At 40.8% G+C, this 25,178-nt stretch overlaps 1 protein-coding gene across 1 annotated transcript in view; it reads right to left on the bottom strand.

The window, feature by feature from the left end:
- The window catches only part of ARL8A (ADP ribosylation factor like GTPase 8A), a 35,866-nt gene extending 13,945 nt beyond the window's left edge, over positions 1-21,921 (bottom strand). The window contains exon 1 of the mRNA XM_044447504.1: positions 21,656-21,921. Within this exon, the coding sequence (XP_044303439.1) occupies positions 21,656-21,778 (123 nt within the window). The 5' untranslated portion in view covers positions 21,779-21,921. The remainder of the gene's footprint in view (positions 1-21,655) is intronic.
- Between the last annotated feature and the right edge of the window lie 3,257 nt (positions 21,922-25,178).

Raw genomic sequence — 25,178 nt, 5'->3', positions numbered from 1 at the left:
CTCTTTTCAGTATTTCAGTGTATTGACATACTGTTAGACACACTGTGTACTTTGGAATGGATTTCTGTAGATGTAAGCTACTATGGGAGCCAATTTTGGTTGAAAAGTGGAATGTAGATAAAATACAGAAATGTAAACAGAAATCTAGTTCTGATGTTGGCCAGATCTTTAGTCTTTCCTTAAGCATGCTGCCTGAAACAGAAAAATCCTACATTATCTTTTAATAGAAGTTTTCATGGAAAATATGCTTGGGTTGACAAAAGCATTTAAAAAACCCAGTTATTAACAGGAAGACTACTGGGACTGGCACTACTGGGACTTGTACAAGATACTGTATGTATCATTAACATTTATATGCCACTTATGCTGAAAACCCATCACGGCAGTGCATGGCATTTTTGAACAATAAAACTGTAACAAAATAAAAACAAGAACATTAAAACAGTAGAATATCATCTTAGTCAGAGGCTGAGGTGGTTACTTAGACAGCACTTAAGTTTTTAAAAATTACAATCAATCTGAAGTCCATGACACCACCTCTTTAATACCGCTGGAAGACTTGGGTCTAATTTGGCAATTTGAAACTGAGGTTTTTACTGTATGGGGGTAGGATGGGGTAACTCTGGATACTAAAGATAGGTGTTCTCTTCCCTTTTCTTCTACACAAAATTTCTCCATCTAGCACAGGGAAAGCAGCTTTTCAAACTCATGGTACTCAACCCTACAGCCCTGATATTCATTATAAGCTGTTCAGGAACTGAGCAGAATTTTTCCTCTTTCCAACTCAGTGTCCTTTTCTCTTTTCAACCAAATCTTTTCCTGTTTTATATAAGGGGAGTAACAGTTGTGCAGGCTAGTCACACACCCAAAGCCCCAACATCCATAACAAATATGCTTCTCTGTTACAGGTGTTGGTGCCTGGGATGTGTGGCTAGCCTGCATTTGGCTCCCATGGGAAAAGGCCCTGCACATGTACTGACATATGCATACATAGCTCCTCTACATGCAAGGGAAATCTGGTCAAATCAGGGTCCCCCCTTCTGTAGAAGAGTAGCGTGCACATACATCAGAGGGGATGGAGCACACTTCCCCATGCTGTTCGAACACATGGAGAGTTCCATTGTGAGCAACTGCAGCAGGAGGCAGCAACATAGCACAGGAGAGGTCCCTACCAACATTTCTTCAACAACTTAGGTTGTATGTGAAACTTCCTTTGCTAACCTTCTGTGTCCCAACAACCCTGAACTACCAACTCAACAGAGTCAGGCAAAACTTCTCATTTGCTTGGACCATTCTTCCACTATGAGTACACAAATGGGAGCTACCCATTGAAAATGGATGACAGTTTGGAAACCCCTATTGTGACAGGTATATTTCAGCCCCCTTTCAGGGATTGGACTAAAGAGCACCTTAGGGTCAGAGTTAGAAAAAGAATGATTCCCAGGATAGTATAAAGGCCTGGAGGGTGTTCAGGAAGGGCACAAAGAGTTGTGCAGAAATGTTGAGGAAATAGTAATTTTGGAAATCCATATTGCAGTAGGTGTATTTCAGCCCCCTTTTAGGGTTAGGGCTAATGCCCATCTTAGGGTTAGGGTTAGAATAACACCGCTTCCAAGGATGGTATAAAGACGTTCAAGAAGGGCAGAAAGATTGAGCTGTGCAGAAATATCTCCAGGAAGGGGACATTTTGAAAATTCCTATTTCAGCAGGTGTATTTCAGTCCCTTTTAGGGTTAGGACTGATGCCTAGAATAGGGTTAGGGTTCAAAAAACAATGCTTACCAGGATGTTATAAAGGCCTGCAGGGCATTCAGGAAGGGCAAAAAGACTGAGCTGTGCAGAAATATCTCCAGGAAGCGGATATTTTGGAAATCCCTATCATGGCAGGTGTATTTCAGCTCCATTTTAGGGTTCAGGCTAATGCCCAGCTTAGGCTTAGAAAAATGCTTCCCAGGATGGTGAAAATGTCTGCCATGTTTTCAGCTAGCACAGAATGAATGAGTTGTTCAGAAACATATTCAGGAAGTGGACATTCTGGAAATCCCTATTGTAACAAGTGTTTTTCAGTCCCCTTTAGGGTCAAGGCTAAGGCATAGCTACCCAGGAAACCACCTCCTCTATAAGCCTTTGCTGAAGCCTCTGCCATCTTACATCTCCTATAATCACTTACTTCTCTCACCTTTCTTCTTCCTTCCACCCATCACAGTTAACTAGAAGCCAAAGCAGCAGCGTTTGTAAGCCTGCAGTGAGGATCCTGGCCTCAATGGAATTTATTATCACTAGCAAGATACGTGGGCATGCTTTTAACTGCTTAAGAGAAGCAGATTGCCTCTCATGTTTTTTTTTTTCCCCTCAGGCTTTTTATACTTCTGCCACACTCAGGGCTCCTCTCAGAGTAGATGCTCCTTTTGTATGTGGCTGGGGCTGTTTCTACCTGGGCAAGCAAGTCATGCTGCATATAAACAGAGTCATGTTTTTAAAAGCTGAGGAGGAGTACTTGGCTATTACATGGAATCTTGCTGGAACCACTTCACAGCACAGCAGATTCTCAAGTACTCTGTTCTTAGTGAGGCAAATTTTAACACAGATTAAGTGGAAGATTTAAATATTTCAGTCACTGCTATCATGTAGGACTTCTTGTTTGTTCTGGGAGATTTCATACCTGACACCAATTCTTGCATTTAGAAAGAAACATGGTGCACAGGGTGGAGAATGCCGTTGTGCCACTTGCATGAGTAGCAAGGAGATTTTGAGCCCATTTGTGTGCATGATTGTTATGGCTCAATTTAATGATTTAAAGTGGTACACAGGAAGAAAAATAGTTAAATATAAAACCAAATTGTAAAATGCCACAATAAACCAGTTAAACCAGCACATAATTGAAAGTAGAAATATTAATCTATCACGTTCTTAGTTCTTGTTACTAAGAAATAGTCAGAAGTTTCTCCTAGATAAAGAGAATTTTCCTCCATCCACTGCATCCAAAGTTTAGTCAGGCTCAAGACAGCCTCCAAAGGGAGTGCACTCTTGGAAATGCCAATTTAGAAAACTGCCCCACCTCTTCACATATCTTATGGTACACTTGCTCTATAGCTGGTACGCAAAAGAAAGCATGATGAGCAGATCTTAAGGAATTAGAACATGGCTAGGCTTGCAGAGCATACACCAGGAGAGCCCAAGAACCCCACAGCCATCAGAGGTTGTAACTCCATTTAACAGGAGTCACATTCCAATCATATTAAACCAGGGCTGAGTGATATGTTCTACACTAAAGGCTGTCTACACTGCATGACAGTTGTGTCATCCTGAATGCAATCACTAATAGAAATCTGCCTGATACAAAAAGACTCATCAGATCTCAAATTGCTGCAATATTTACTAATTTTTAACCTAATATTCAGCTTTTATTGAGGGAGGTAATCCGTTTTTATGGTGTTTTATTCTATATTAAATACAATATAATAAATTGTTACTAGTTCCGCTTAGCATAATTTTTATCTTTCAGGTTATCTTAAGAAGGTTCCACCCTTAGTGGTAGACTAAAAATAATTTAAAATAAATAAATGTTTTGATAATAGCATTTTGATAATCTAACAATGACCCGAATCCAGACCTGAAATAATTACATCCAGTTCTTAAACATTTTCTATGGTGTTCAGCAACACATTGTATCAACATTTCAGAATAATCTGGTGTTGTTTAAACTTTTCGAAATACATCCTATGCTGTTCAGCAAAACGTTGTACCAACATTTCTGTCTTTTTAAGAATAGTCTGGGGGGTTGTCTGAAATCAGCTGGTTTGCCACTATATGTACAGAGTGCAGGATTAGACAGACCTTTGGTCTGATGCAGTGTGGCTTTTCTTAGGTTCTAAGCCCATCCAGGGGTTGCTAATTGATGTCTGAATCACAATAATTTAGTCCACCTTCTGAAAACCAGCTGCAGAACAATGCACAACTACAACTGCTTTCCGTACAAAGTAGAGTATGCACAATTAATATTAAGGATGAAGAAAAACACGAGGCATTTTGTTGACATGGCAGTATGTACTACCTCACAGAGTTTTGTTCACAGTGAGTGCATTTCCTAATAACCAGTGATCCCCATGGGATGAGATCAAACCAATCTTGAAAGATCAATTTGCCACAACCTGCTGAGTCACACTCAATTTAGGTTCACCTTGCTAATGCTAAGCATTTGGCAACCCAATGATACAAAGGGACTGCCCAACAAAACCAGAAAACAGAAAATAGTAACTGGCTGTACTCAGCAGCTTCACACGACACACAATTAACGTAAGTGCAAAGAGCAAGGTCTATGCTAAGAAGAAAAAACTTTGAAAAAAGAGTTCTCATTCTAGCTCAGCAAAACCTATATACTATCCTGTACTGTCCTCAGTACTATCCTCCTGAGAAGGAGCTTGGAAGGTGTGTGGAGCAGTTTTCTCCCCCCTAGAAAATTTTTAACAACTCTACAGTCTTGGTGCCCCTGGCTGTGGCTGATGGGAGATGAAATCTAACACATGTTGAAAGACTGGGGAAGGTTGCTATATCATACTGCATAGCTAAGACTATATTTTTGGGACAGTGGGCTATTTTGTGAAACGAAACTTAAATGTAAGCTTTGAAAAAACTAGGCCCATGAACTTCAGCAAAGATACTCCTGAATGTGTATTGAGCTTTCAGTGCAGCCTTTCCCAACCTGATGCCCTCCAGAGGTATTGGATGTCATCCCCCATCAGCCTCAGCCAGCATGGCCAATGGTCAGGAATGCTGGGAGGTGCAGTCCAAAACTTTGAGACAGCATCAGATTGGAAAAGGTTGTATTAGTATTTAGAACTCGGAGCACTTCTAGATTTGGAAACTTAAATTGTGTGGAACTAATTGTTAAGGCTAAAGGATTCTGGGGAATGTAGCTTGCAGAGAATTCCCTTAGATACCTAGCTTCTCTCACAAGACTGTCTTTCCTAAGGGACCTGGAGGCAAATAATAACTTTCAAATTTTCTTACATTTATAGCATTGTTTAGAATTAAAAGATATACAGTTCTCTCCAGACCATCTTATTTGTCTCTTGAGAAACCTATATGCGGGTCAAGAAGCAACAGAGAGAACTCGAAATGGAACCACTGATTGGTTCAAAATTGAGAAAGGAGTTTGGCAAGGCTGTATACTGTCGCCCTGCCTATTTAACTTATATGCAGAGCACATCATGAGAAAGGTGGGCTAGATGAATCACAAGTTGGAATTAAGACTGCGGGAGAAATATCAACAACCTCAGATATGCAGATGATACCACTCTATTGGCAGAAAGTGAAGAGGAACTAAAGAGCCTCTTGATGTGGGTGAAGGAGGAGAGTGCAAAAGTTGGCTTGCAACTCAACATTAAGAAAACTAAGATCATGGCATCCGGTCCTATCACGTCCTGGCAAATAGATGGGGAAGAAATGGAGGTAGTGACAGATTTTATTTTCCTGGGCTCCAAGATCACTGCAGACGGGGACTGCAGCCAAGAAATTAAAAGATGCTTGCTCCTGGAGAGGAAAACTATGGCAAATCTAGACAGCATACTAAAAAGCAGACACATCACCCTGCCAACAAAAGTGCATATAGTCAAGGCTATGGTTTTCTCAGTAGCAATGTATGGCTGTGAAAGTTGGACCATAAGGAAGGCTGAGCGTCAAAGAATTGAGGCCTTTGAATTGTGGTGCTGGAGGAGACTCCTGCGAGTCCCTTGGACTGCTAGGCAATCTAACCAGTCAATCCTAGAGGAGATCAACCCTGACTGCTCTTTAGAAGGCCAGATCCTGAAGATGAAACTCAAATACTTTGGCCACCTAATCAGAAGGAAGGACTCACTTGAGAAGAGCCTAATGCTGGGAACAATAGATGGCAAAAGTTGAAGGGAACAGCAGAGAATGAGATGGCTAGATGGAGTCACTGAAGCAGTATGGCGTGAGCTTAAGTGGACTCTGGGGGATGGTGGAGGACAGGAAGGCCTGGAGGAATGTTATCCATGGGGTCGTGATGGGTTGGACACAACTTCATGACTAACAATAACAACAAATATACACCTTTAAAAATCTTGGAACATTTTTACACCAATACACACCATAAAACCAAGACAGGAAACTGTGCCTAGAATCATGCAAACTCTGTCAAATTCTGTGGTATGCCAGAATGTTGAACACACAAGAGTTAAAATGTGCATGTACAATTACCCCAACTTGTAAAAGACCCACATTTAAAATGGATGGATGAAAGCATGATGAAAGGAGATTTAAAAAGGAACAAAGGGCTATAAACTGAACAGAACAGACCCTTTCCCCCCTTAACAAAGGGAATATAAAGAAAAATGCAGCACAGAAAACCATGAATACATAAAAATCTGAATGCATATGGATGGAACAAAATATGATTGATTATTGAAATAAAAAACTAAACATATGGATATGCCCTGTGTGTATAGAAATATATCTTCCAGCACCAAAAAGGAAAATAAAAAGTATGACTTACCACATCTGCAAGTGTATCATACAAAGAGCATAGAAATGAATCTATTAAAGATTAGTTCCTTTGTGCTTCTTAATACTCATGCACTTCTAACATATAGGTCCAGTTTGCATGACCACCACAACTTAAGAAACCATTAAGCTGCAATGGATTGTTTAAGTCATAGCTTGTGTTCAACATCATTTGCCTAATTATCCAGTCAAGTGCAACTTCAAAACCTGGACAGCATAACCTGTTTAAGAAAAAACATTCAACTAACACGTTGTCTTTTGTTGGATTATTTTAGGGCTGTTTTCCCACTCAAATAAAGGATACTAGCCAGGTTTGGACAACACAAGCCACACATGGGCAGTTAATTAGAAAAAAATGGATCTAGCTTTTGACACAGCTTAAACTACTGTGGCTTGCTTCAGCCACAGTGATCATGTGAACCAGATCACTATACTTGGCATGATTAGTTTTATTTACCTCTATTGTATACTACCCTGGTATTTGTAAAGAGGAATGGTTATCTAGAAATATTTTAAACAATCTAACTCAGAGAGCCCCACAGAACTACTGAAGCAGTATATAAGATCAACAAACAAAATAAACAAACAAACTTACAGCAAGTCAGGTGAAACAGACCTTCTAGTCTACTGTGGTCCAGTTACTAGTAGCAGTTTTCCAACATCTCAAAACAAAAGCCTTTCTTAGCATCACTCATTATAGTACATTTCAAATACTATTCTGGGTATGTTCTGCGTTCCAAAATGACTCATCAGCAGTAAGAACCATGTGTGGCATATTGCCATGAATATCATGCATGCATATTCATTTTGGGGAAAGGCTACAGGTTGCACACATACATGTATATAAATGGGCACATATGTGCTTATTGTGTTTGAGATCTGTTTCCAAATAAACCAAACATATAAAGTGCACCTAAGCTTTCTTTTTTAAACCTGGGATTAAATTGGGGGCTGTGTTAAAATCTAATTTCTGTTAGGGCAGTCTCCAACCCTAGCTGGACTCAATATGCAAAATGCCAAAGTGTCAAATATGCAAAATAAAAGTTCCTGTGAGCACATACAGAATGCTTTCTTGCTCTCACACCACTGAGCAACTACAGCCTAGGCCCCTTCCCAATACTTTAAGAAGAACAAGTTTTTCAGTGCAGCTCTTTATATGCAGCACTTCTCTTTTCAAGAATTAAACACTGGATTTTCTACATGCAAAGCATGCACTATCCCTCATTATCTCTTTGTGGCTTCAGTAGAGAAGACCTGGATCACTTACACCAAAGTACTCGAGGAAGCTTCACAACTGCCACTGATAACATATCTTTTTCTACAGTGCTCAGAATTTTACGGAATCCATGCATCATTACAAGGCAATTCTCCTACATGAAGAAATTTTTAATGCATTTACGCCATGAAGGTTACAAAACTTTACTAAGAGGGGAAAGGGCTGAAGCATGATTAACCATAGCAGTTAGCAGTTGTCCTTCCTAGACAAGTCTTCTATCCTAAAACGTGTGTTATTTATACATGCCAGTAGGAAGGGGTAACTCTGCAAGAACACACCTCTAAGGGATAGATAACTTGTTTATCCAAGGGCAGTAGCAATCTAAGTATTCACCAAGTACTAGAACCTGTTACTTCAATCTCAATCATTACTGCAGGAAAGCTGGTCTATCTATGCCAAATAAAACAAGAATTATACAAGTTGTGTAATGATTTGACTCTTTATCACAGTCTCTGATGTCACAACTGGAAGCCTATGCTCTGAGTCCAAGGGCATATCTTCAATGGCTGAATCTATGGCTAATCAGTCATAGTGGGCTACAGTGATTTTGTGAACCAGATCAGTATCATTCTCCATGTATAGGTGGGAAATGGAGCTCAGAAGTAGACTTGCCTCCTCACAAGCCCACTTGTGACCCCTGAGCTGAATCCTGAGTTTAGCCCACCAGTTCATAAATTGCAGCATGGGATGTCTCAAAATCATAAAAGACAACTGCTTAAGGACTAATGCAGATGAATAAAGACAAATGAAAATCAAACTCTTTTCACATCCAGCTAAAGGTTAACTAAATAAGAAGGATAAAGATAAAGATGCAGAGCTGGTATCAGGATGGCTAAAACTTAAATTGATTCTCTTGCATGTAACTGGATTTTTAAACATATGAACTGGATTTCTTAATTTTTAAAACCATGAATTCATATTTATTTATTTAGCATACTTATAGTCTGCATAATAATACCCAGAAGGCTTTCTCTGTGGTGGTGCCCTGGCTATGGAATGCGCTCCCCAGAGAGGTTCGCCTGGTGCTGACAGTATATGCTTTTTGGCGCCAGGTTAAAACCTTTTTATTCACCCAATATTTTAAAGTTTAAAAAAATTTAATTCAGAATTTATTTATCCTCAGTCACATGTTAACTTGCTATTGTATTTATTGGATATTTATTACTCTGTAAGCCATCCAGAGATGTTTTGTATTGGACGGGTGAGAAATACCCTAATAAATAAAAGAAATAATGATTTCTATATAAAATGAAACATTTATTTATTTATTTATTTATTTATTTATTTATTTAAAACATTACTATGCAAAGACCCTCGGGGCGACTTACAAATATGACACATTCTTGTTTGAAAAATAAGGTAGTTAAATTACATATCATAAAGGTAGTAAGCCTATATTTGCAATCTCAAAATGGATGAAAATCTCTCTCTGTCTCTGTCTCTGTCTCTCTCTCTCACACACACACACACACACACACAGAATCATCTACCAATCAAACATGGGTGTTTTAGTTTTTCATCTCATGAAATGTTTGCAGCCACACTAAATATCTGCTCTGGTTTGGCTTTCAGTTTCTAGTTCTCTCACTAAAACCGATGTGCAAAGACACAGGCTGAAAAGGATTGGTGCGGTGCTGTGCTTATGTGGTGGAAGAGCTGGGCCAAGCAAGGTAGAGGAGTTAGTGGGACAGAAAGAGTGAATGAACACAGATGGTTAAAAATAAATAAATCAGAGAAAGGGGACTTCCATGCTCGACCAGCAGTGCAAAGCAGCTAAACAGCCAATTGTCTTAAGTGTACTGCTTGGGATGTGATGGGATGGGAAGGGGACTGAGGTGCTGCCAGGATATGTCCACCTGTCAGTCCTCTGCCCTGCAAATGCCTTCTCCAAGATCATTCTTAAAACCTAGGACAAGCCGAGGAATGTCTCCTTCTGCACCAGCTGTGTGTGTGAGGCGGTGGGGGGTGGCAGTGGTGGCAAGGACTGCATCCCAAAGCAGATCTTCAGATCCAAGGTCAGGGCTCCTTTCCAACCTTGGAGCTGGGAATCTAAAAAATTATTTTGTCCTCCAGCTGCTTTTCAGGAGAACATTAAATAATCGGAGCATGAGCATCTTAAGATGTAAATTAATCTCTCAGCTTAGTCAATGTCTCTATCAGATACACCAACCTACTTGAAGCTTTTTCTATCGAAATGAAGAATCAGTCTGATCATTTCTTAAACATGAATATGTACACTCTGCCTACCAAACATAAACATTCCATTCAGGTAAGAACTATAGCAGTCCAAGGATCAAGTAAACCAGCATAGCTGGCCAATCCTTGACTCAGTTGGCAAGTTTAAGATGAAATGGCAAATCTACTACTGTCTGCACCCATGTTTCATCACTTTTGCTTGCAGCCTGGAAAGCTAGGAGAAAGCTAATTGTACCTGTAACTTAGAAAGACGAGTAGGTTCTCCCTAGGGCAGCACTAGCAAAGAAATCTAGAACATCAGCTAGCTAGCTTGCTTCCTTGAGTACAACACAGCCCATTAGTTCTCTTAAAATCCAAATGTTCAAGGCTCCCAGATAATAACACAAAACAGAATGTATTATATTTGGACATTTCACATTACTGAGAATGCTGGGAAGATAACCTACATATAGTGGAGCTTTATGTGCAGCTACTCTTGTGCTTTATCCAGAAACGGCAACTGGAGCAGAATGCAGTTGCAAAGATGGTAAGTGGAGCACCTTGCCATGCATGAACTATAAAACTGCACTGGCTAATTAGTTACCAAGCCATGTGCAAGCTTTTGCTATTGACAAACAGAGCCCTGAACAGCTTAAGACCATTTTACTTGGCAGATCCCCTTCTCCAATACAGACTCATGCAGTCATTAAGATCATCAAAGGAGACCTTGCTAGATGTATTGGCCATCTTACACAAAGCTGCAAGCAGGTCTCACCTTATGGAATTACCTTGGGAACCACCAACCATGTCATGCCTTAGGCCAGGGGTCCTCAAACTTTTTTGATAGGGGGCCAGTTGAAAGGAGGTGGCTACACGCGTGGGCCGGTGAGGTGCTGTCGGGCATGCACAAGGCGGAATCGGGCACGCACGGCGGTGGCTTGCTTGCTCGGAGACCATCTCCGATTGAGCAAGACACCACCTCCCCTCCCCCAAGCTGCGAGGCAGCAGCGAGCATATGCGTACGGGAGGCAGGTAGCGGTGGCAGCTTGCTTGCTTGGAGACCATCTCCAAGCGAGCAAGCCACCACCTCCCCGCCTGCGCAGCAAGCACACGCGCGGGTGGCAAACAGTGGTGCAGGCCAGATGGCTGGCCATGGCGGGCCGGATCCGTCCCACAGGCTGTAGTTTGAGGACCCATGCCTTAGGCATTAATTAAAGACCCATCTTTTCACTAAGGCTTTCCCTGAATGAGTGCACTGCCCACTTTGATGACTGTGGCATTACATCAGCTTTAATGTACTTCATCAATGTTTTAGCAATTAGCATTTTAATGTAAACAATAGTGTATTTTAGTATATTTATATTTTCATGTATTTTAAACATATATAACTAAATATTTTAAAATATGATAAAGATTGTATGTGTGTGTTCTTGCTACAGGAATCATTCCAGGTGTGAAGGAAAAGAGAGATCTTATCATTGTAAGATCTACCAGGCAAGTGAAGCAGAAGCAGAAGTTGGGCAACCCCATTTCTCTTCTATTCATTGGACTGAGTTTAGTTGTGGACCATTCTGAACAAAATCAAAGCATCCAGATTCAAACAAATATAATGCTAGGCACCATCATATGTTAAATGGTATCCACTTTGCTCCGCGGAGTAAAACTAACAGAATCTTTAACACAAGCAATATTAGTAGGCACCTGAGTCACTATTATAGCAGTAACACATCACTGAATTATACTACACTCTAGGGCTACTTGGTCAGATCCAATCAGAATTGACCTTCATAGTAAAAAGTTAACTTATTTAGAACCTTGATTTTACAATTCTGATATCAGGAGCTGGATGGGTGGGAAAATACAGGTGGGAAAACCATTAATGTCCAAAATAATCTGGAAGAAGCATCATTATTAACCCCTTGCCACAGGTTATGCAGCTCTCCAAGGAACCTTCCACTTCTGGCAGATTGGCCAGCCAAGTTCAGAGTCTCCTGGGAAATTCTGTCTAGACATAAAGACCACATTTATAGCTGCAAATTACAGGCCAATAAATTGCTTTCTATAAATTGTATTCCACATCATTTCTGGATCTTGCTTCCGTGCAAGCAACAATTACTGCATAATTATGCCAAGAATGTTTTATGCTAATATTAAAGATGTTCACAGGACATCCCCTCCCCACTGAAGCAACCCATGAGAGGCTATGTAACTTGGCCCCACCCTACAGGAGTTACACCCCTCTACCAGGTTCCCATCATGGAAACATTTCTTTGCCACCTGTGCATTGATCAGACGTAAAAAGACTCTATGTCTGTACTGATACATGGGAGAACTCTACACACATGTGAGGACAACCATAACTGGCCCATACCAGCCAAACATATGGACAGCAAGAAAGCATTTGACTGAGGCGGTGGGTACATGGCCAAGGTCATGACTCCATAATGCCTTTCACATGATCTTTCAACACATAAGGAGATGAAGTTTTGTGAGCCTGCCTACTAATATCCATGCAGAAGTAAGTGTACCTTAACATTGTTGGAGATGTATCAGCAATTCTGATATTAACAATTTCTGTCCCAAGATACTTGCTCAGGTTAAGATAAAAACAAGGAGGAAGCTTAATCATAAGATGACAAACCATGAGTATCTTTACTTACAAGACCCAGGGAATCCAACAGTTCCTTTATATCATTACAATTACAGCCTTTTTGCAACTTCAGGACCTGCAATATTATCATCACATGAGCAATTCAGGTATCACATCAAACAACAGTAAAGGAAAGCTGAACTATGATTTGCAACAATATCCAAATTAACAAAACATCATTTTCAATTGGCTGGAAACCAGATTTAGAAACTGCGGTTTGACGTTACTGAGAGAGTGCTACTGCACTGATGTCCTACTTCTGGGTTTCCCACAGGCAGGAATTAACATATAATAATCTACAAACCACCCTTTGACTAATCACATGCCAGTTCAAACATGGTTAGAACTGTAAACTAAGGTTCTTGCAAAATGGCATGAATTTGTGCAATGGCTAAATTGAGGCATTATTTAAATACTTTGTCATTGTTGGTTTTGTTTTGTCCTTCACCAACTTCTCCAATTATAAACTTGGAATATTACTTTGGTGGCTTGGCCAGCATAGATTATAAGGGAAAATCTAAAAGGTTAGTAAGGAGTTAGTCATAACCTGATTAGCATCTCTTCGCTTGGAAACCTTCTAACTTAATTTATATAACAAAAAATGACAAGCTCTGGCACATGGGACCACTAATATTCACATGCATTCAGTTGAATGACATTGGGTTCTCTGTACGTATCTGGGAACAAATACTTTAGCACTGTATCATCCACAAACATGTTTTGCAAATTCACACACATTTTGTTGATAATTCAACCTCCTCAGCCTTCCCCACATGCTACGTGGAATCAAGCTCTGAGTTCCCCACAGAGAAAGGAACAATTCTGGTGTCCAGGAGCATTCTAAGCGGAAAGCCAGACAACTCTGCCGTGAACCATGAACAAAGTATTTTGGAGATACTTAGGTATGGAACCCAGGTTTGTTGCTACTAACATTGTTAAAGTATAATAGGCTTTACAGTCTCTGCTGGAACAGTCAAGCTAAGCACTGTTTAGTTTGTGCACAAGTTCATATCTAGCGAATATATCAAGTTCATATATAGAGATAAGATTTTTGCCATTAACTAAGATGAGTAAGTTTCACTTGCAGTTCCTCTCCTTCCCTTTCTCAATGTCCAAGGGTAACTACAAGTTGCTTAGACAAGCAAGTTGTTATTTGTACTGACATGAGAATATCACAACCATAATTAATATACAGTGGTGCTTTGAATGACTCTAACTTCAAATGATCCAGAGTTCGAATGTTAGAGTCAAGATAAAATCTCGTCAAAGTTCAAACTGCAGGCACAGGGGAAAATGCAGTCACTGCGTAAACGTCATCAGTTGTGCACCCAAGTCATCTCTGATCTCTCGTGTCTGTGCCTTTTCAATCATTCTCAGAGCCTTTTTACTGCCCCCTCAATCACTGGACAGTAAATGCAATGTTCATTTTTTGTACAGTACTGTACATATTTACATATTTTATTGTTTTCAAGTTTTAATTAGTAAATTTGTCATTTAATTGTGTGATTTTTACCTTAAAATATGCATATTTGCTGTTTAAGTTTTTCAAGGTGGGTTTTGTTCAGGGTCTGGGAACAGATTAATTCATCTTCCATTATTTCTAATGGGGAACACTGATTCGGATTTCAAACAATTCAGAGTTCAAACGTCCTCCTAAAACGAGTTAAGTTCAAAGTATGAGGCAATACTGTGTCTGTAGGCATGTACTGTACCACAGCCTGCTGTGTAGCAAGGTTTACTCAAGGTTTAAGGTCCTATCAAACTGAGTATCGAAGAAGTCACAGAAGTTTTCCCAACAATGTTTGTATGAAAGCTGGAGCAAACTGAATGATACCATTTCTTCAGACTTTATAACCCCATAGCAAGGGAGCAGCATCCCACCAGTGCAAGAACAGAATCCACTGAAAAGAGCCCATGTCTTCCACTTCCATCCAACACTCCAAGCCACATATGATAGTTAAACAATTAAAACCTAAATGCATGTGGATTGAAAAGTTATACTAATCACCTTCAAGTTTCTGGCAATAAAAACATTTTTCTAGCACAGAAAACGTATTTCTGGACATGACCAGTTTTCAAAAACACTCTTAGAAATAAAGTTTAAAACTGCTAGCATTGTAACAAATAAACAAAATCAAGAAACCCCAGAAAAAAGCCCAAAAATATCTCAGCTTTACCAGGAAAATCTGCCATGTACCGGCAAAGCATCTACACAAAGCTTATGTTCAACTTAATGAAGAGCTATAGAAGCTATGTGTGCCTTTCTATGACTATTATCATGGATTATTTATTTATCTCTGGGCTACCCCCACAGCTAAAACCCTGCGTGGTTCACACGATGCATAAAAGCAATGATAAAAATACAGTTAAAATATCAGCAAACTATTAAAACATTAACGAAATTAAAAATCCAGGAAAGGCTTCTTAAGCAGGCCAACAGCAATGGAAGGATGATGAGCTAGGAGTACCAGAAGAGAACAGAGCAGCAAGGTAGGCAGCGACCACGTAAAGAATTCTGTAAAAGGGTGTTTTGGGTTCTTCCATTAACAAATGGTGAAATGGACAGAGGTTGCTTACTACTGCATCCCTTATTAGCCTCAGAGCAACCATCTTATAACATAAATTAGGCTGAATTAGTGAGACTGGGCCAAGAAGTTTCATGGCTGAGTGAAGACTGAAACCACTTTTATGCATTCACCACAGCATTGTTCCAATACAGAGTGGCTCACAGGTTGTCCTAAGCACAGCCAGCAATGCTGATACCACCATTTTAATCATGTTCCAAGTAAAACCGCTTCTCAACAAGGCTGCGTACTTTCTTTCTTTTCAATCCTCTCTGATTGTGCTGAATCCTGGAGCAAAGAGGACATTGGCCAGGAGCTATAAGATTCAACTACATTTTTACACAAAGTTTATTCACTTATCCTTCCCTCTGGCCCCACTTCACATGGAACAAATCTACACAATACTCCTATATTAATAAAGAAAAGCTCAGATAATCCCACTCCAAATGAAAAGTGAAATTTGCATAGTTAATACCTCCACCTGAATAACACTTACCCCTCTACACACACCAAGCCCCTGCTATTCCCCTAATCTTCAAGTTTTGATAGTGCTCAACTGAACTGTCCTGACTGCTATTCTCAAAACTGCATTCAAGAGAGAAGAAAGGCAGAGACAAGAGATGCTACAAACTAGAAACTGCATCCAACATGCCCTTCCAATGAATAACATGTCTATGAACACAACAGATTCCCCACAGACCCTGTGGACCTTGGGATTATCTACCAGAGAACTAGATTAAAAGATTTCAGGGTTTGGGAGTTAAAAGGGAGATGGAAGAGGAAGCCTGCCTGCATATAGAGGGATCCCAAAGTTTAAAAAATGATCCCAATGTTGGAAAGTCTGAAGACCACTGTACAATACTGAATTGGTTCTATGACCCTAGCCACTGTGAACTTAAGAGGATACAAGCAAGTCAGATGCATTGTAAGAATTAGTTTGAGGACTTATGTAGGATACCATAAGGAAATCCAAAAGCCAGGGTAGGAACTGAGGAGACCCAGGTTTACCAGAAAATCTTGTACTATCTTGGATGAAGTTACAAACAAGGCTTATCCCAGCATTTATGTTTTGGAAACTCCTAGACTTCCTGACCACTGGCCATGCCAGCTGTGATCAATGGAAGCCTGAAACATACATAATGCAGAAGACTGGCCTATACAAGCAGGTTCTTGAGATCCTGCAGCTTTCAAAATCAACAGGCCTGAATAATTTCATAAAAAGAAAAAAAAGCAACTTTTCCCCTTGCACTTGTGTTTTTGTGCTGTAACTACTTCTAAGATCTGTGTAAAGTTGTGTTGGATTTTTTTCCCCCACAGAAGCAGCTCTTTTGCTCATTAGACATTCAGGACTTGCTCAATCTTCCTGGAAATGAGACTGGGCAAGCAGAGAACAAACAGAATGACATCAGATGCTAAAAGAACAAAACTTGACTAAGAGAAGCTTTCATCAGTAGAACAGGTTTGCTCATGTCTTTTTATTGTGACCCAGTAGCCTAATCATACCAGCTTAAAAGATCATTATATACATTATGTTACTAGTTACATTGTAGACGAATACCTTAACAAATCCTATACTCAGGTGCACAAAGTCGAACATACTCTTAACTCAGGCAGTAATGACCACTTTACGCTTGATTTTAACACCACCAAAGTTTATCCTCAGCACATAATTTGCTTCCCATCACATTATTATATAATGCAAAACAGTCTCACAAGGGACCTCCTTCCTTCCAAGTGCTTGTGGAGATTATCTGATGCAGCTTTTTTTCTTGCACAAGCACATATAAAGCAAACATATACATTGAAAGAAGCTCTCTGTACAGCATTACTTAAGTAGTCTTACAGTTTTGAAACTGCAACTAGCACCATGATCAAGACTTTATGGCAGGAACATGGATTCAAGGATTAACTCTTATTCTCAATTGTTTTTCAGTGTTCCCATCCTATGGGGGGACAGTATCCCATATACAAGACCTCAGTAATTACTACAGCAATGCAGTAGCAGTGTCATTCTGATCCTATCAGGGGAGGGGAAGATAAAAGTGAGACTGAGAGAATAGTAGCTTCCTTAGGGCTACTGACCTAGCATATTCCCATGAGTTGGGAAACACTTAGCGGACCAGGGGCCCATAAAGTACAAATAAAATAAGATGGTATCCAAACTGACTACAGAGCAGCCAAAGGTCCAAAACTGGGTTGCTTTCAAACTTATTTTGCTTCTTTTTGTATTCCACAGTAGCTACAGAATACTAAAAAGGGTCAAAAAGATTTCTAGAAGGGAACTCTCAGTCTTAAAAAAATGTGTGGACCACACATTGTCCACTTCTGTTTTACATCAACTCACACTCTTACGCAGCATTAGTAAGTTCTCTGTCTAAGGACAGAAGATTTTATAATGCATAAAACAGACAACCATCAAAAAATACATACGGAGTAATGCGTGTTACACTGCATATTTTTAAAAATATCTGGAGATGGGATCTGGACCTTATTATGGCTAGTAACCATTTATTAAGCTATGCTGAAGAGTATATTCTAGGTGCTGTTTAAGACATGGCTTACAAGCTTGTTAACCATGAATAACTCAGAAAGAGTTTGTTGTTGGGTTGTGAACCTTGGTTTTTTTAAAAAAATCAGAGATTGTTACGGGTAACCCAGAATCACAGATTGTTTTTCCAGATTGAAGTGGAACAAGGAAGCAGTCAAGAAACCTAACCACTCTACATGTACTTACTACAGTGCAGCAAAGACAAACAAGAAAAGTAAGACATGAATTGAGATAATGAACCATTGTTTGTTTATCACCTGCCAGACAAACCTTGGGTAGGCAGCAAATCTTGAGTTAAATAAACCACAGGTTAGCATTTTGTGAGAATCAGATCATTTCACTAACAAGGTAGCAAGTCTCCCACGGTTCTGTCCACCCACCTATTCCCAAACCCGGTCCTCAGAGGCTGTAACTGTAAAAGAAGACTGACCAAAAGCTTCTACCACCTCTGCCAAGTTCTCTTATCATCCCAAACACTGAAATTGGCAGTTGTTGCCCAATACCAGTATTTTGCAGAACAAACTGGTTGGCCCACTCTTATCATAAGCCATAACCTTAAAGTTATCCTGTCATCATAACAGCAATTTAACCCATAAAAAAGGAAGCACTAGCAGTATGTTGCAAACTTTGGCAGTGAAAAAACCAAGTTCAAACTAGTAATGTGGCGAGAAGAAAGGGATAAATCCATTGGATATGGACGCACAATCCATTCCATCTTAAGGCCAAAGTTTCAGCCTGGATCTGAATTGGCTCATTTTTTTCCTGCTTACAACCAGCATCACTTCTCTTCATTCTTCTCAAACTTACATAGAGCAGGGAAAGGCCTAAGACCAGGAATGGGCAATCTTGCATCTGTGGGCCAAATAAAGCCCATGTTAATTCCCCATACAGGCCACAAACGTTTGTTGTCAGGGGGTGTTTAAGACAATTAAAATAGTATTTAAGGGCACTTAACCTTTAGATGTCCTGCCAATAATTGATTTGTGCTTTGCAGGCAAGAGTCCTGTTACACAGCACTGAGGGGGGCATTTTGCAGGTCTGAAAGCTGTTGAACTGAGGCTTACTGCTGAGTAGCCTTACATAGAATTGACCTGCCTTTTGAATCCTTAGCTGAGAAGCATCTACATTGGTACTAATTACAACTCTGCTTTTTCTGTCTTTGGCCTTTTTCTATCCTGTGTCCTCAGCTTCCTCACCCCCACCCCCAACATGCCTATCTGCCAGAATATGACCCTCAAGGCCCTTTCAAATTAGAATTTGGTTCTCATGCTGTAAGGTTGACATGATTCCCGGAATCCTTTAACACTGATGGAAAGTCATAATTCATACTCTAAGGCCTACTTCCTAGGCAGGATAGTGAAAATAAGGAAAAGGGTCTTTTCAGTGGTGGCCCCCCAGTTTTGAAATGGGATCGCCACTGAGGCCCACCTGGTTCCAACTTTACTATCTTTTCTTTATTACAGGGCATTCAATTAGTCTACTGGGACATGCTAGTTTTTAAACAGGTCTTAAGATTTTCTTCTAGTTATTATATATATTTTAATCTTTTAAATTTTGTATTGCAAATTTTATTACAATACGTGTAATAATGCAATACATGTACTAAACAATACATGTTTTAATATGGTGTATTTCATATTGTATTCTTAATGTACTGTTGTTCTGTTGCCCAGAAAGCTTTGAATGTTGGGCTGTACAGAAATTAATTAATTAATTAAGATAGTGTATTTCTTATGGTTCCTGGATTCTGCCAGAAAAAGCAGCAGCATCAACACCTACCATCCTGCCTGCTTCTACTGTGTAAAGTAGGGAAATGAAAGTCTGTGCAGGTCCATGAGAAATCCTGGGTATATTTCCCTGAAAATGCGTTGCTTTGTTCAACCACCATTCCAAACAAAGCCTGAGAAAGGCTCAGTCAACTGTTTGGTTGTGAAACTCACCAAGCAAGCTGTCATCTCTCTCAGCTTAATCTACCTTACAGGGCTGCTCTAGGGATTAACAATGTCTTGGGTAGTTCTGGGGGGGGGGGGGAATCTAAATAAGCATAGTAGAACGTGTTAGCACATAGTTCCAGAGACCAAGTCAGGGGTTGACTGGAACCTTTAGAAGTGCTGTGCCACAACTATGCCTCTTTCCAGAAAACACTGCTGAATCAGGGGACAGGGATAGACCATATTTAACACTTAAGAGAACTTGCTATGAAGCATACTACCAATCTGCATTGTCATGTCTTCATGTTCAGAAACCAAGACAGAACATAAATGAGGGGCAAAAAATATCTACAGATTTCTCTTCCCCACCTTACCAAGCATTACAAATAAATCCAAAAGTAGACCCCAGAAAGTATATTTCAAGTACACTGCAAATCATTCAAAAATATATTCATAGTACAAAATATAATTTTAAAACATTTGAGTCAAATGTCTCACATGCTCCAATTTCTATTATTACTTAGAAGAATCCATTCATAGTAAAGTAAAAATATTTTTTTGAGAAGGATTTATGGGGCATGGGTGTGGTAATAAAATACTGGATTCTTCTGATAAATGAAAACTGCCAGGCAAATGATCACAAGCCTGCCTTTAGGATTCTATTTGAAAGGCTTAGATTAAATTATAAGATAGCTCCAAATTTATGAAAGTCTGATGTGGAAAGGCAACGGACAATTGCAACCTTCATGACTGCCATCTACTTCCTTCTACCAACAAAAAATGCTTAGTATTCAGAGAAGGTACCGCGTGATTCTGGCCTGAGCCATGCTGCAATCCTCTTTCCAGGAAGGGCAGAAGATGGAAGAACTCCAGTTCCGCAAACTCACCTAGAACAATGTACCCATCTAAATCAACAGCACAGCTCTCACAGTTCAGCAGGTTCCATTCAAGGCCCTGGGACAGAAAGCTTAAGATAACTATCAGTATTCCCCATGGATAATATTCACCATCCCATGTACTGTCTAATGTTTCTTGCCTCCTCCCCGTCCCTACCTTCATTAAATGCACACTTTGAAGCCATTACTGCAGAGTACATGGGGGGGAGGGAGCAAGTCTTTCCATCTGGGAAAGCACTCAGCATCTGGGATCTTCTTTCTTTCCCAAGACATTTTCATTAGAAACTGTGTTATGAAAGACTTTCACAGCAAATCCTGTCATTTTAAATTTCATTTTCTAAAGTTAAAACAAAACAAAACACAGGCACACAGTTCCTGCTAATTGCCATATTGATCAGAAAAGATGGAGATAAAATTACCATCCATCACAGGAGATAGAACAAGCGTCCTTCCTTTCGCCCCACCAGGGACCCAACCTATATACAGCAAACCTGGGCTTCAAGATTCTTCACTCAGTAGTAGCTTCCAGCCCATACAGCAATTAAAAAGCAGCAAACAAGAACATCAAGAAACGTTCCAATCCAAATACATGTAGGCATCCCGAACTCTTGACTCGGTTTTAGAAAACTGAGAATTTAAAAAATAAAACTCGAGACCGGCCTCTTCGTCGTCATCAGAAACACAGCCAGGAGGGCAAGCAATGTGAAGGGTGGGTGGGGGGAGGGTGATGCGAGAGGGCTCAAAAATGTTTTGCCCGCATTGCACACGCTGCCTTTCCCCTCCCCCACCCACACCCCATTTACACGGGAGAAAGAGGGAAGGAGAGCGGCTACTTTTCTTTTCCACGGAAAGACGACGGGGATGAAGGAGAGCGTGTCCCCCAGCCCAGGGAAAGGGAGAGGAGGGGGGCTCTCCTTCCTTCCTTCCACCCACATGATTTGGGGAGGGGCGTCCTTCTGCCCCTCGATAGGAGGGAGGCCTCCATCCTGGTGCCTGGGCGGGGAGATGCCGTGAAAGAGACGAGGAGGAGGAGGAAAGCGGCTCTTTCCTCCAGGCCCAGCCGGCTGAGCTGTCCGTGACCTGGCACATCTTACCGCGATCACATTGACGAAGGTGGTCTTGCCCGAGTACTGCAGCCCCACCAGGGTGAGCTCCATCTCCTCCTTCCAGAAGAGTGCCCGGAACCAGTCCAGCAGCTTGGTAAAGAGCGCCAGCATCCTGCCCCCTGCCTCAGCTCCCGGCCCCCGATCACACAGCGCAGCCAGGCCTAGCTCCTCTATTGTCCCCTGGAACGAACCGGCCTCGCCGCCGCCGCCGCCGCCGCGCTCTGCCTCCGGACGCTCGCTCACACAGTCGGCTCGAGTCTCTCAGCTGCTGATGGGTGGGGTCAGCCAGCCACTATCAGGCCCGGGTGGAGACGCAGGGCTCGATGGCTTCTGCCGCAGGACCCTACAGCGGCCCCTGCAGGCCGGGAGGACTCCGAAGCGTTCTCCGACAAGCTCCCTCGGAAGGCCCAGCAGGATGAGGTCCTGTGTGCTGCTGGTGTCCTGATTCTATCAATAACATAAAGAACGGCCATATTTTTGTTTTCCCCGTGAGATTTTATTCTATTTTATAGAAAAGAAATAAAAGTAAAGTATAAAAAGGAAGAAAAAGAATATGCATAAGAAAACAACAGGATCACTAAGGAAACCAAAAATAACTTTAATTCTTTGGGTGCAATCCTATGCATGTTCCAACAGAAAAAAAGTCCTGTAACCCCGTGCATTCCCCAGTTGGTTTTTCCCTCCTGGGTTTTTTCCCCTGTTGAGCAAAGAATTGTGCCCTTGGTCTGTCACCCATATGCTTGTGGAAAATTAACACTAAAACAACCTTAATAGGTGCTCAATATCTATGTACCTTTACTGAACTCTGGGACCACAGGGTGTCATTACAGAAGGGATATCTGTTCAGGGCAACTTTGTTTCCTCAATAATAAGGCAAGTCGCTACACATGTCTATTCAGAATAAAGCCTAACTGGGTTTAACACAAGATTATTTATTATATAAGGAAATGCCAAAGGGTTGCAATCTTACAAGATGAGGAATGGAGAACAAGCTTTCTCAATGTATGTAATAAATAGAAATCTAAATATGATTGTCACATTTGGCTCCAGGTGTTCCCAGACATCCAGCTTAAAACATACATGTACAACTGTGAGTGTGATGCAGATTTGATACCACATGCGTGTGGAGGGTGAGAGCCCTTAAGGTGAGTCAGTAAGAAGGGAACAGGATTGGCTAATGCAGGAAATGCCTTCCATCTCTCTTGAGTCCAGTGTTGATCAGTAGCAGGGGGAAGGTAGGAATGTCTGCACTGAAGTACTTCAGCCTTCTTCTCCAAGCCTTTACCCCGGGGTTCCTGTTCAAAGGCAGGGGCTCTATGCACTCCCCCTCTATGCGGGGAAGAGAAAGATAACTAGTTCTTCCAGTTGTTGATTGTTTTTGATTGTTGAGATATATATATATACTCTTTTAAAAATAAACATAAACCAAGGCCAAGTTCCATATATCCCCCATTGCTTCATCATAGTTTCATTTTTAGATACAAAACAAGTCAAAATTTCTCTTGAACTCAAACACTGCCTTTCCTACAATAAAATGAAGATCATTGTCTTCTTGTTAGATACTAAGGAGATCACCCTTCATATTGCTATTGATGTTATGCACTGTACAACCTCATACATTTAGGTTAAGTACTTTCACATTTTTCAAATAGTAGCTTCCTCTGTTATTTTCACATCAATTTTCAGTTGTAACTGTCACAGATATCTTTCTTACTTTCCCTCGGAAACACACAGGGAATGTAAGTGCTCCTGCAAGACATTTTTCTACATTCATCACTGCCAAGAGGTATCTGCTACTGTGAAGTCAAGGCTTCAGTGTGAAATTTCAAAGTGGAGGTATTCTTACCAGGCAGAGCAGCTGGAGGAGGAGAGTTGCACTGCTTTTTCTCCAGTATGAGATGAGGATTCAAGAAGCCCAAACATGGCCTTTCCCCCAGAGATTTCTAAAAACCTAGCTTAGATTAGCGGTGGGCAGAGGAAGTAGGCAAATAAGCCACAGCAGCTAAATAAAACCTTCAAATTCAGAGGGAGCATATTTCTGAATACTAGGAATTAAGAAATAGGAGAAGTTTATGGTTTCAATTATCTGTTTCTATGCTATTAGAACAGGAACAGGCTCTTTATGGCCCTCCAGACGTTTTGTCCTACAAATGCCATCAACCCAAACTATGTAGCCAGTGGTGAGGGATGGTGGGAGTTGTAGGCTAAAACATTGGCTCTCCTTTTCTAGAGGTATCTGGTTGGTGACTACTATAATCAGAACACTTTATGAAATATACCCCTGGTCTCATGCAGCAGGATGCTTTACAATTGGCCAAGATAGTAAATCAGGAGTAGGCAAGATTCATTGAAGAAGACAGTGCTAGGAAAATGCTAGGAAAAATGGCAGGCAGAAGGAGGAGAGGATGTTGTCAGAGCCTAGGCTTTTACAGCATTGATGTGGATATGTCTTGAGTACAGCTTCTTCATGAGAAGCTGTCAGATATTGCAAGGGGGTGGAAAATGAAACATTAAGATCTGGTTGATCTTTTTGAGGCAGAAACAGGGAATGACAGTTCCTACCAAAATTGAAAAAGCAGGCTAAAATAAGCCTTACTACATTGTTTCATCTAGTACATCAGAATGCTCATTCTCCAGCCTGCATAAAGACTTTTAGGGTATAATCCAGTCCAGATGGCCCTAGCTGTCCAAACTCAGAGGACTGCAGGCATCCTGTGGAGCTTACCTCAGCACTCTTTCCACCATGCAAAATATTTACATGGCCAATTTGTGCTGTTGGTGACACACCTTGGAGTGCAGTGGAAGGAAGCTGTGATGCTGCCAGGATATATCTTATATCATGGCATTGCCTCTTTTGTCTCCTCTGCTTGTACCAGAGAGCGCAGAAAAGCAACCATCATGGGGTTTTTTTCCATGTAAGTTGGGAGGAACAGAGGAATCTCGGAGCACGTTTCCAAGGATGCAGCTGGGAGTCCAAAATAGTCCAAGGTCATCTAGACACTGTCTCGTATCCACAGGATTGCACTGTGGGTACAGTCAAGTGTGCAGCAAGCTAGACTCAATCATATGGTTATCCTACATGGACATAAACATATCTTTCAGGAGAAATATCTTACATACTAATGAGTTCATTCAGAGAACTCCTATTGGAGAAAATGAATTCAGTGTGGAAGAATTTGATCAATGTGTACATAAGAGTACAGCTTCAAAGTCAGAGTTTCATAGTGGTCTTTCTCTTCCTCATTCTACTTAAATTCTAATTAAATGATTTTTTTTTCCTTTACAACAAGAAAAGAGATGTGCAAAACTTCTGCTTTGATTAAAGGTATAGTCCTATGCATGTTTGGACAGAAAAAGGCCTACAACTCCTAGCATGCTGGCATTGTAGGTGGGCTGTTTTGTATCAAAGCATGCATAGGATTGTGTCTTAAAATTTCATCTGGATCCAATGAACACACTCCCCTTGGTCCCACCCCTTTCATTCAACTTCCCATTTTTTGTTGGTTTCTGA

The sequence above is a fragment of the Varanus komodoensis genome, unplaced genomic scaffold, assembly GCF_004798865.1.
Source record: "Varanus komodoensis strain SLA01 unplaced genomic scaffold, ASM479886v1 scaffold52, whole genome shotgun sequence".
Lineage (NCBI taxonomy): Eukaryota > Metazoa > Chordata > Lepidosauria > Squamata > Varanidae > Varanus > Varanus komodoensis.
The sequence above is the reverse complement of the archived record's forward strand: the minus strand, read 5'-3'. Positions and strand labels throughout refer to the sequence as shown.